At 44.4% G+C, this 12835-nt stretch overlaps 1 protein-coding gene across 5 annotated transcripts in view; it reads left to right on the forward strand.

Moving 5' to 3' along the window:
• The window catches only part of Fbxo16 (F-box protein 16), a 57114-nt gene that overhangs the window by 20774 nt on the left and 23505 nt on the right, over positions 1-12835 (forward strand). For all 5 annotated transcript variants that reach the window (XM_076545222.1, XM_016007246.3, XM_076545223.1 and 2 more), the window contains exons 4-6: positions 1401-1607; positions 2920-3084; positions 8085-8314. In XM_076545222.1, coding sequence (XP_076401337.1) covers positions 1401-1607; positions 2920-3084; positions 8085-8314 — 602 coding nt within the window. The remainder of the gene's footprint in view (positions 1-1400; positions 1608-2919; positions 3085-8084; positions 8315-12835) is intronic.

A 12835-nucleotide genomic window follows, 5' to 3' on the forward strand; every position in this document is an offset into this window, starting at 1 on the left:
CTTACACATTGTTTTTAAGATCTCCATGGCATTTTAGAATGATAGATTTCCTTTATGCAATGTACGTACACAAACACACACACACACACACACACACACACACACACGTGTATGTAATCCTCACAATAGTGTGTAATCCTCACAATATCCCTACAATGTTCTATAATGACTCCCAGTGTATAAATGAGGACATGTTGAATATTACAAACAGTAGAAAATTGACAGCGAGCGAGACACTGAAGATTCTAATCTAAACTCACAATGTATAAACAAATTTGATGTGGGGTCTGGGAAACCGTAATCCAGGAGACACACATTCTAAAAGCTCTGAATCAGTGTTTGGAGGGAGGTAGAGAAAGTGGGACCTTTACAGCCAACAAGTTCTGAAATCATCACAAGGTAGTCGAAGTTGTTGAAAGACGGACTCCTTTTGAAGCTGGAAAAGAGTCTGAGGGCCAGAGGGGCACACCCTAAAGTGGCATTTTTCTTATCTGTACCCCAACAAAAATGAATTCACACACATACTATGAAGGAAAGTTTTAACTGTCAACTTGCCACAGCCTAGACCCATCTAAGAAGGGAGTTTCAACTGAAGATGTATCTGGACTAGACTGACCTCTGGACATGTCTGTGGGGGATGGTTTTGTAGGTAGTACCATTTCCTGAACATGAGCTTCTGAACTATATCAGACAGGAGAAAGCTAACTGAGAGCAATCAAGGATCATTCATTTCTCTCTGCTCTACACACGCACACTTTTTTTTTTTTATTATATCTTCCTAGTGTCATGTCTGTTACTAGGATAAAACACCTCAACAAAAAGCAATCCATGGGAGAAAAGGGTTCATCTTAGTCCACAATTCCAGTTAGCGTCCACCACAGCAGGGATGTCAAAGCGGTAACTTAAATCAGCTAGTCACATCTACATCCAAGAACAGAAAAAAAAAAAAAAAAACAAGTATGTACATGCACATGTGCTCAGCTTTCTCTAGTACAGCATCCCCTGCCTAGGGAATGGTGCCTCCCAATATAGGCTGGATCATCCCACCTCAATTAACACAATCAAAACAGTCTCCCCCAGGGACATACCCAAATGTCAGCCTGATGCAGACAAACCCTCAATGAGATACTCTTTTCAGGTGGTTCTAGGCTGTGTCAGTCAAGTTGACTATTACCTGTACACTGAAGGTCTAGGTCAGATGCACTTCTGGAGATGCAGTCTGGTCATGCACATGGAAATGTGAGAAAGGATAAATCAGCAGTGAAATGTGGGATTTAGCTGGTATTGTAACAAATGCATGCCACGCATTAGCAGGAACTCACTAAACGCACTCTTTGTGCCGTTCTCTTCCTCACGATGGATCAGAAGAAGCATGGGACTCTCTTGTTCTGTTTCCTCAGTTCGACAAATGGACAGACTCTCAAAGGAGAAGAATTCTTACAGGCCTGCTGGAGCGTTGCTCCCTGTCCCAGCAGAAGTTCTGTTGTCGAAAGCTGCAGGAGAAAATCCCCGCGGAGGCCCTGGATTTTACTACCAAGCTCCCCAGGGTGTTATCTGTCTATATCTTTTCCTTCTTGGACCCCCGGAGCCTCTGTCGCTGTGCACAGGTAAAGGCAATGGAGGGGCACACGACAGTGTGTTGGGACAGCCTTAGGAAACTCTGAAGGTGGAATAACCTCAAGATGAACCCCACACGCGTGCGCATAAAGCCAAGCAATGGGCTTTAGTCTGCAAAGTTTGGATGAATGGCCCTTGACCTTTATTTATGCCTAACTCTGTAGACTCAGAAGTGTGTGTGTGTGTGTGTGTGTGTGTGTGTGTGTGTCACCATGAGTGTCAGATGACAAAAATTACTAGCCGTTAGACACATATAAGTGGTTCCTCAGCAGCGCAGCATTACCACCCAGCCCACAGCTACACTAACGTCCTAGACCAATGGTTTTCAACCTTCCTAATGTCATGACCCTTTAATACAGCTCTTCATGTTGTGGTGACCTCCAACTATAAAATTATTTCGTTGCTGTTTCATAACCGTAATTTTGCTCTTATGAATCGTAATGTAAATATCTGATAGGCAGGATACCTGATAGGCAGCCCCTGTGAAATGGTCGTTCAACCACCTCCCCTCAAAGGGTCACGACCCACAGGTTGAGAACCATTGCCATAGACTGTGCAGTGCAGGTCACCTGTAAATAGAAAAGCTCAAAAGAGGGCACTTGTGAAATAAGTACTGAGAGGACAAGAATGAAAGATATCTAAGCTAAGCTGCATACCTGTGAGCTCAGTACTCAGAAAGCTAAGGCCGGAGAACCATTGTGAGTTCAGGGCTACCGAGGACTACAAAATGAATCCTTTCTCAAAAACAAAACGGAAAGATGGGTAGATCTGCATGTGCCAGTATACCCTCAGAGGGATTGGGGGTGGGTGGTGGTGGGAAGAAGCCACTATTTCTTACAAGTAATTCTTTACTGTATTAAACTGAAGTTAGGGGGCTGGAGAGATGATTCAGAGTTAAGAGCACTGGCTGCTCTTGCAGAGGATCCAGGTTCGGTTCCCAGCACCTACATGGGAGCTTACAATTTGTCTATAATTCCAGTTCCAGAGCATCTGACCCCCTATTCTGGATTACATGCCTATACATACACACAGGCAAATATCAATACACATAAAAGTAAAAATAAATAAATGTTTAAATAATAATAAAAATAAATAAACTGGAGTTAAATTAAGATATAAACCTGCAAAGCAGGCTTGGTGGGGCATACCTGTGATTCCGGCACACCACAGGAGGATCGGAAGTGTTCCATTACCAGCTGTGCCTTTGAGGAGACTGACAGGAGTTATCTGGGGTCCCACAGCATAGCTCAAGCACTAGCAGAGACAAGGCCATGAAGTGAATAGGCTGCTTTGTTTTCCCAGGTGAGCTGGTACTGGAAGAGCTTGGCCGAGTTGGACCAGCTGTGGATGCTCAAGTGTCTGCGCTTTAACTGGTACATCAGCTTCTCCCCGACGCCATTTGAGCAGGGCGTCTGGAAAAAGCACTACATTCAAATGGTGAGAGAACTTCACATCAGCAAACCCAAGGCAAGTCTGAGACAGAAAGCAGCACACTTAGAAAACACCAGCTGTAGCAAATTCTAGAACCGTGAGTTCATGATGGGAATGGGTCAAAGGACATACCCCATGACTTCAAACTCCTCCTCGTCTGAGGCTTCATAGACCTCTTTTAGGATATTCCTGTCACAGAGAGCTCTCACCTGCTGCCCTCCAACCACAGCTACCTGTAGAGGCCAGGGCTGGGGAGCTCCTCTCTGTATCCCGACCCTGATTTATGTGCCTCTCCCTCGATCACCAGACAGTTCTGACATGGGAATTCTGCATCATATTCAGTCATTGTCAGCATGGGCCATTAGAATTTACATATTCAGGGCCAGGCGGTGGCGGCGCTCACCTTTAATCCCAGCATTCGGGAGGCAGAGGCAGGCAGATCTCTGTGAGTTTGATGCCAGCCTGGTTTCCAAAGTGAGTTCCAGGAAAGGCACAAAGCTACACAGAGGAACCCTGTCTTGAAAAACCAAAAAAAAAAAAAAAAAAAAAAAATTTACATATTCAGATTTGTTATGATTCTACACAATGAGCTGAAGTTTGTTGGTTGGTCGGTCAGTGGGTTAATTAGTTCATTGTTTGAGACAGCATCTCCTTGTGTAGCCTAGGCTGGCTTTGATCTCAAGAGCCGCCTGCCTCAGCATTAAGGATGCTGTTGCTATAGATATGGACCACAATGCATCATGGGGTCCACATACATTATCAACTGTCATGGCGATCTACACTGAGGCCTCATGCAAGCATGATGGCCTGAGTTTGGAACTCCATATAAAAAAGCCAGAAATTGTGGAACACACTTGTAATCCCAGCACTGGGGACGTGGAGAGAGGATGATCCTCTGGGCTCAGCTAAGACCAATGAGAGAGCTCCTGGTCTCGGTGAGAGACCTTGACACCCAAGGTTTAACTCTGTCCTTCACATTCGTGTTCACAGGCACATACACACATACTCATTTGATGTGAATAATCACAGAATTAAAAAAAAAAAAAGAAACATAGGATCATTTTAATGCAGATATGCAAACAAGCCATCTAACAAGATTCAACATCCATTCATGATGACAGAATTTCAGAAAGACTTCATTCAGGCTGGGAACATAGCTCAGCAGCAGACTCAGTGCTTGCCTAGCATGTGTCAGGCCCAGGGTTTAACCCCAGCACCAGCACAAAAGATTTGAAATGGTAAGAGCAAAACTTGTGTACTTCATCAGTGTGGATATCATTATTGCCAATTTGTTAGCGTACCAAGCATTTTGTGCTATTCAGAATTAATGAGTTTTCTATATTTTACTATTACTTATACTTAAGTACTTCCCAGGTTTTCAAAATCATCCCATATTATTTTAATAGTATTGCATTAATTGCTTTTAGCATTGCTGGCAAGAGCAATTTGGAAAGAAAGGTTTATTTTGGCTCACTGTCCTCAATGGTGGGGAGTCATGGCTGAAGGATCTTGAGGAGGCTGGTTGTCGGGGTGTCCTGTGTCACATGGGTCTGTCAAAGAAAGAGGTCACTCCAGGATGAAATTGTGAGGCCAGTGTGGTAGCAGGAAGGTCCAGCTTATGATGAACTGAACCTCGAACAGCCATACAAAGGCATATTTACTGATTGTTACACTAAGTTGTTTTTTGGGTAAAGTATTTCCTCACACCAAGATCCCTAATCTATACGTCTCTCTAGAGGAGAGCATCACATGCCCTCATGACTTTAGTCCTTTACTATGTAAAGGACTACACAGTAATCTAAGAGCCTCAGGTGTGCCAGAAGTGTCTTATGACCAAAGTCAGGCAAAGGCTGCAACGCCCCTTCAGAAAAACAACTCCACAAATCATGGAAAACAATCGCCGTTTTCCACAAAGATTCTTTACTGTTTTCCACAGTGATTCCTCAAGGTCAAAGTACTTCTAGAAAGCAGGTATTCACTCTAATGTCTACCCTGGATACAGTGAAAACTGTTTATTCTAATGTCTACCCCAAATACGACAACTTTGCTAAATTCCTACAGCAGCTGGTCACATTGCATCCACAGCCAAGAAGCTGAGAGTTAAGGGGGCTGGAGAGATGGCTCAGGAGTTAAGAGCACTGGCTGCCTTTCCAGAGGACCTGAGTTCAATTCCCAGCACCCCCATGATGGCTCACAGCCATCTATAATGAGATCTGGTGCCCTCTTCTGGTGTACAGGCATACTATATATGTGGTAACTAAATAAATCTTTTTTAAAGAAGAAAAAGCTAAGAGCTGAATGCTGGTGCCTAGTCACTGTCTCCTTTTTATCCGGTCTGGAACCTCAGTGCACAGAATAATGCTGCTCCAGTTAGGGTGGCTCTTCTCACTTCAGTTAACCCAGTCCAGAAACTCCCTCACAGATGTGCCCAGAGGTTTGTCTCCTAAGTGATTCTAGATCCTGTCAAATTGACAATATCAACTATTACAAGGATTAAAGTAGAACTCCTCCAGCAGAAAGACAAGGGTTTATTTCTAAATAAGCTAATAGAAATTAACATCCACTCTAGACGGGACCTGTACAACATACAGAAATATACCAATATTACATGTCTTCTAAGTTGGCTACTGGGCTACAGTGACTGGTAATCTTGATTGTCAGCTTGACATGCCTGGGACTGACCTCTCTCCATGTGTGTGAGCCATTGTCTTGATTGCTAGTTGATGTAGGAGGTCTCAGTCCACTACGGGTGGTGCTAACCCTAGTCAGGTGGCCCTGAGCTAGATAAGAAAGGTAACTGGGCATGAGCCTGGAAGCAAGCCAGTAAGCAGCATTCCTCCATGGTTTCTGCTTCGACTTCCTTCCCTGCTTTCCCTTGACGATGGACTGTAACCTGTTGTTGTTTGTTTCTGCTCTTTTGGGGGGCCTGCCACCCAGCTCCCAAATACATCACATACAGAGGCTTAGTCTTAATTATGAATGCCTAGCCTTAGCTTGGCTTGTTTCTGGCCAGCTTTTCTTAACTTTAAATTATCCCATCTACCTTTTGCCTCTGGACTTTTACCTTTCTTTTACTTCTGTATATCTTACTTTCACTCTTACTCTGTGGCTAGCTAGGCAGCTGGCCCCTAGCATCCTCCTCTCCTTGTTCTCTTGCTCCTTCTTCTCCTCCTCCCAGATTCTCTTTCTATATATTCTCTCTGCCTGCTAGCCCTGCCTATCCTTTCTCCTGCCTTGCTATGGGCCAGTCAGCTCTTTATTAGACCATCAGGTATTTTAGACAGGCACAGTAACACAGCTCTACAGAGTTAAACAAATGCAACATAAAAGAACACAACACACCTTTGCATCATTAAAACAAATGTTCCACAGTATAAACCAGTGTAACACACCTTAAAATAACATTCTACAACAGTGTGTGACCTGTGTGATGAAATGAACCCTTTCCTCCCCAAGTTGCTTTTGGTCATGGAGTTTATCATAGCAGCAGACAGCAAACTGATACATCCACAATCATTCATTAAGTGAGTAAATATTTATCAAACACTGGTATGTACTAGGTGCTAACAGTACAAAGATCCTAACCAGTTTTCCATAAAACTCAGTCCAGTAACCATGACATACCCAAATAAACACTGTAATCGAAACGCTTAATACTGAGGATAATCTTGGAGTAGACATGAACACAACAAACAAGGAGTGGTCAAACAATGGGCCTTGTTAAGCTTGGGGAGCTAGGGGGATTGCTTCTCTCTCCTCCCTGCTTTCTTTTCTTCCTCCCTTCCTTCTTTATTTTTTTGGTGGTGGAGCTAGGTATGGAATATAAGACCATAGCAAAGTCTCTACCAGAGAGCTACATCCCAGTCCCAACTGGGGAAATTCTTGATTTTTCACTCACAATTGAAGCAAGTTGATTTACTGAGCAAAGCCTCCCTAATCTCTTAATGAACAAAAATTGAGCTCTTAATGGCTTCCCAACATACCAGTACCACTTCCCTTAGGCTAAACCCGCACTGAAAACACTTTAAGAACCAAGTGCACAAAAGACAGACTTCTAATTTTGGAAATGAAATAGAATTATTCTTCAGGAGAGGCTTCGCTTCGGATAACTGACACAAGCTACAGTCTGCTCCTGTGCAACTTGAACCTGTCTGTCTGTCAGTTCTTTAAGGGTAGGGCACTGGGGGGAGGGGAGGGGAGGGGAGGGGGTGCACCCTTTCATGAATATATTAACTGCAGTGTGACAAGCTAGATCATGGGGTGTAGAGCTACAGGATAGGATAAGAAGGTCTAACGTACGGACTTGAAGCACAACAGACTTGGATTTGAATCCTGTGTTCAAACTGAAATTCTACTTATGTCCTTATGGATCAATGAAATAGTTTCTTCTGGCTTCAGATTCTGCCTCTGTAAAAACAGAAGCAATGATGAGCTCGCCTTAAATTTCTGTGCAAGTCGGGAGTGGTGCTCACACCTATAATCCCGGCACTTCTGAGGCCGGGGAGGGAGCATGGCACTGAGCTCAAAGCCAGCCTGGTTACCTAAGGCCAGGCTGGGTCACAGACTGAGACACTGCCTTTGAAAACCAAATAAGGCCGGTGCTACAGCTCAGCTGGTAGAGTGTTTGCTTGTCGGTCATGAAGTCCTAAATTCAGTTTCCAGCACTATATACGCCTGGTGTCATAGGTCTGTAACCTCAGCATTCAGGAGGCAGAGGAGGGAGGTTCAAGAGTTCAAGATCATATTGGGCTATCCTGGGAGTCTGAGGTGAGCTCGGGCTACACAAGACCCAGTATAGATAATAACAAATAAATTACTATGAAGATGGAATTAAAAAATGCAAAGAAACTGCTGTGCACATCCGAGTACTCCTGGGACCTGGCTGCTGTAATCCTAATCATTATCACCAGTCACTGCCATAGTAAAAAAGAGGAGGAGGAGGAGGGTGGTTAAGATGTTTGTGTCCTTTGTCTCTTGGTGGCGGTGATGATATTCCAATACTCCGGTAGTAGACATAATACATTTTCTTCCTCTAGACACCTCCAAAGGATGGATTCATCATTGCCGATGTTCAGCCCGTTTCCGGCAGTTCTCTAGAGGAAAAGTCATCGCCTTCGTTAGCTTTGCGGTCCTCCTCCGCCTTAAGAAAGAAGACTAACCCAGGAGAGAAAGAGCTTCCACCGTGGCGATCATCGGATAAGCATCCCACTGACATCATCCGCTTTAATTATCTAGACAACTGTGACCCTGAGCACTTCTGGAAAGGGTGAGAAGCTCCATGCCCCTCTCAGACTATTTGTTTTTTAAAATAATTGACACTTGAGTAGATGAAAAAAAAAAAAAGTGATCCCAGACCTCACTGTGAACGTCAGAAGCCTTTCAATAGGTCGATGCGGACTAACCATTCTCAACAAGTTTGTGCTTTTCATCATCAACCGTCTGCTTCTTATAGCTGTCATGACTTAGCATTGCAGCTTCCTTGATATTTTAAATACTGTGTGTGCGTGCCATGGCACACGTGTGAGGAGGTCAGAGGACGACTTCCAGGAGTCAATTCTCTCCTTCCACCCTGGGTTCAGGGGATCCAACGAAGATCATTAGGCATGTGTAGCAAGAACTATTGCCCACTGAGCCACCTGGCCAGCCCATCATTGAATATTTAAAACTTTACTAAGTTATTTATTTGTATGTATGTGTTGTGTGTGCATGCACGTGTGTGTTGGGAGGGGTGCCCGTGGAGGCCAGAAGAAGGACTTTGAACTGGAGTTACAGGCGGTTGTGTGCTGTTCAGTGTGGATCCTGGGAACTGGACTCGGGTCCTGTGAGAAAGCGGGAAGAGAGAGCCCTTGACTGATAGGCCATCGCTCCAACCCCAGCTGTCTTATTTCAATATTAATTCCAAGCCAGCATCGTGTGGTTCGTCCTAGTTTTTTTTGTTTTTTTTTTTTCCTTTTCCTTTTTATCCTTCCTTCCTTTACCAGTGAATAAGCAAACGATAGGAGGGAGGGACAAACTTTGATCCCCTCCCCGACCCATGCCGTGCATGAGGTAGTAAGACAGCCAGGGACCTTTCTGTTGAACTCATGGCCAGGGAAACCAAGCTAAGTAGGGATGGACTTGTAAAAGGATCAGACCAAGTTCGAAGCAGCTTGATTTAAGTAATGAGACCCTGTCTCAAAAGAAAAATGGCAGTTGAAATATTGGTGATACACACCTATAGTCAGCCCTGAGGAGGTTGAGGCAGGAAGATAGCATATTAAGGCTAGCCTGGGCTACATGGAGATATCCCGTCCCTGCCCCCCAAAACAAAAACAAAAACAAAACTCAGACCAAAGAGTGTATTACAATGAAGTAGAAAGGTAAGTTATATATGATCAAATATTACCAATTATTGAAATGAGATAGAGACTGTATGGGTCATCCCAGTGCTGTTAATCTCTCAACTTTCCTGCCTTTGGGAGGTTGTTTGGTTTGTGGAGATAGAGTCTCCTTTTGTAGCCCAGGCTTTGTCTTGGATCTGTGTTCCTCCTGCCTCAGAACCCTGAGTGCTGGGATTATAAGTGTGTGCCACCATGCCTGGCTTTCCTGTACATTTGGAGTTTCGGTATATGGATGCTCTCCATCAAATTGTAATTTGATGGCTATCCATTTTTTCAACGTGTGGCCAAGCTGGATGGTGTGGCAAAGTCAGGCTGATAAAGCCAATTTAAGCCAGTTTTAGGATTAAACAAGGTCTGGAAGTTAGCTTCTAGTCCTGCGCCTAAAATAGTGAATGGAGGAGGAGGCTGGGCAGTCACGGTCCACAGTGTGTAGCTCATCTAGGATTGTAAGCATGTGCTCAATTCTCTGGGATTTTGGCTTAAAAAAAATCTGTGTATTAAAGCTGGGGGGGGCGGTGGCGGCGGCGGCGGCGGCGGCGGCGGCGGCGGCGGCCACCGCCGCCGCACACCTTTAATCCCAGCACTCAGGAGGCAGAGCCAGGTGAATCTCTGTGAGCTCGAGGCCAGCTTGGGCTACAGAGCGAGTCCCAGGACAGGCTCCAAAGCTACACAGAGAAACCATGTCTCGAAAAACCAAATAATAATAATAATAATAATAATAATAATAATAATAATAATAAAGCCGGGTGGTGGTGGCATTCGCCTTTGATCTCAACACTCGGGAGGCAGAGGCAGGCAGATCTCTGTGAGTTTGAGGCTAGCCTGGTCTACAGATCCAGTTCCAGGACAGGTAGGGCTGTTACACAAAGAAACCCTGTCTCAACAACAACAAAAACCTATATATTGAGGAAAGGAGGAGGTGGGGGAAAGTACTAGGATCTGTAGCCAAATGCAGCTTGAATCTAGAGGGAATTCTAGTTGAAAGGACAGCAGGGAAAGAGGGAGAAAAGAGGAAGGGAGAGAAGAAAGGAAGAAGGTGAGGAAGGAGAGAGAGAGGGAAAAAAGAAATGACAAAAGGCATCCTTGGAACAACTGCAGAAATTTAAATATGGACCATTATTATTATTATTACTTTTTTTTTTGGTAATTTGAGACAGGGTTCCTCTGTGTAGTTTTGGTGCCCATCCTGGAACTCATTCTGTAGCCCAGGCTGGCCTCGAACTCACAGAGATCCACCTGGGTGTGCCTCCTGAGTGCTGGGATATGCCACCACCGCCCGGCAGAATATAGACCATTATTAAATGATATTAAATAATGTATATTTCCTAAGACATAATGGTGCTAGTGTGAGTGGGGAGACAAGTGTCTTCATCTTAGGAGATGAGTGTTAAAGTATTAAGGAGGGTTGTGTCATTTCTGCAACTAATCAAACAGCCACCACCACACAACCCAGCCATATATATGTGGAAGGTGCAGTGAAGCCCAGAACAGCCAAGTGTTATTAATATCTACTTGAGGCTGAGATCATCGCCCTAGCCTGCCACCTCTTCTGTCCATTTGAAACTCCTCAATTAAAACCTGGGAGATGTCTTGAAAATGAAGTGGCAGGTGATGTTTGGGCAGACACAGTCTTTTTATTTTATTTACTTTTTTTTTTTTTTAACAGCAAGCCATGGAGAACAAACCAGTAAGCAGCATCCCTCCATGGCCTCTGCTTCAGTTCTTTTTTTTTTTTTTTTTTTTTTTAAGATTTATTTATTTATTATGTATACAGCATATGTGACTGCAGGCCAGAAGAGGGCACCAGATCTCATTGCAGATGGTTGTGAACCACCATGTGGTTGCTGGGAATTGAACTCAGGACCTCTGGAAGAGTAGTCAGTGCTCTTAACCTCTGAGCCATCTCTCCAGCCCTTTTTTTTTTTTTTTTTTTTTTTTGGTTTTTTTGAGACAGGGTTTCTCTGTGCAGTTTTGCACCTTTCCTGGAACTTGCTTTGTAGACCAGGCTGGCCTTGAACTCACAGAGATCCACCTGGCTCTGCCTCCCGAGTGCTGGGATTAAAGGCATGTGCCACCACTGCCTGGCTACAGTCTTTTTTTTTGTTTGTTTGTTTTGTTTTGTTTTGTTTTGTTTGTTTTTCGAGACAGGGTTTCTCTGTGTAGCTTTGCGCCTTTCCTGGAGCTCACTTGGTAGCCCAGGCTGGCCTCGAACTCACAGAGATCCGCCTGGCTCTGCCTCCCAAGTGCTGGGATTAAAGGCGTGCGCCACCACCGCCCGGCAAGTCTTTTTAATAAAAAGCTTTTTATGACAGATATTCAATAATAGATAGATATCAAAATTAAGCTTTTGTGGCTATTATCAATTGTTAACAGTTTGCAATTCATAGCCAATCTGGAGTCATTTATTCTTACCTACTCTGCCCCTCCCTTTCATGATGATGCTGATGATTAAGCCAGGCAGGGTCTTACTATGAAGCCCAAGCTTGCTTTAAATTCCCAATCCTCCTGCCTCAATCTTCTCAATGCTGGGTCCACAAGCATTTATCACCATGTCTGGATCCCCTAAATAATTTTTTAAATAAATAATGTTATATTATTTCATATATGACTTATTTCATATGCCATATACTTCTACCTGTATTCTCCCCCCCCCCCTTTGGTTTTTCAAGACAGGGTTTCTCTGTGGCTGTCCGGGAACTTGTTTTGTAAACCAGGCTGGCCTTCAGCTCACAGAGATCCACCTGCCTCTGCCTCCTGAGTGACTGATTCTACCTGTATTCTTAAGTGGTAAGGACCCTTTATAAAAATCATAATCTGACACCATCTTCATCTAACTCAATGAATAACTCTTTAATACAATTAAGGGTCATCAGTGCTCAGGGTTCCTTGAATGTCACACAGATGTTTGGCTTTTTAATGAATGCTTTGTTTAATAAGGTTCCAGATACGGTCTAAAATACAGGTTGTATTTGACTCACGCGTCCGTTCTTGCCCTGGATTAGAAGTTAACCTTCTGTGCCGCCGCCGCCTCCTCCTCTTCTGTTGTTCCTTCCCTTCCGCCCTCCTCCACCTTGTCCCCGCCCCTTGCAGTTTGATGTAGGAATGGGGCCATTTGTCATGCTCCTCACATGACCCTGTGGAGCGCCCCACCACCGTGTAGCCTCTCATGTCCCCCGTCCTCTGACCCTGGCCACTGCCGGTAGTCAGAATCAGAGGCTCTAGAGTATACGAACAAAGACGCGCACCTCCATTTCTGGTTCTCTCTGTGTTGTTGGTTACCATGGAAGCACAACACATTACCTAGATCCACTATTTCAGGCAAACTTAGTCTAGAAAGGGCCAGAAGGCAGATATTTTAGACTCTGTAGGACATAGGCTCCACAGCATAACTGCTCAGCTCTGATAGC

This window comes from Peromyscus maniculatus, chromosome 9 (assembly GCF_049852395.1).
Source record: "Peromyscus maniculatus bairdii isolate BWxNUB_F1_BW_parent chromosome 9, HU_Pman_BW_mat_3.1, whole genome shotgun sequence".
NCBI classification, from domain to species: domain Eukaryota; kingdom Metazoa; phylum Chordata; class Mammalia; order Rodentia; family Cricetidae; genus Peromyscus; species Peromyscus maniculatus.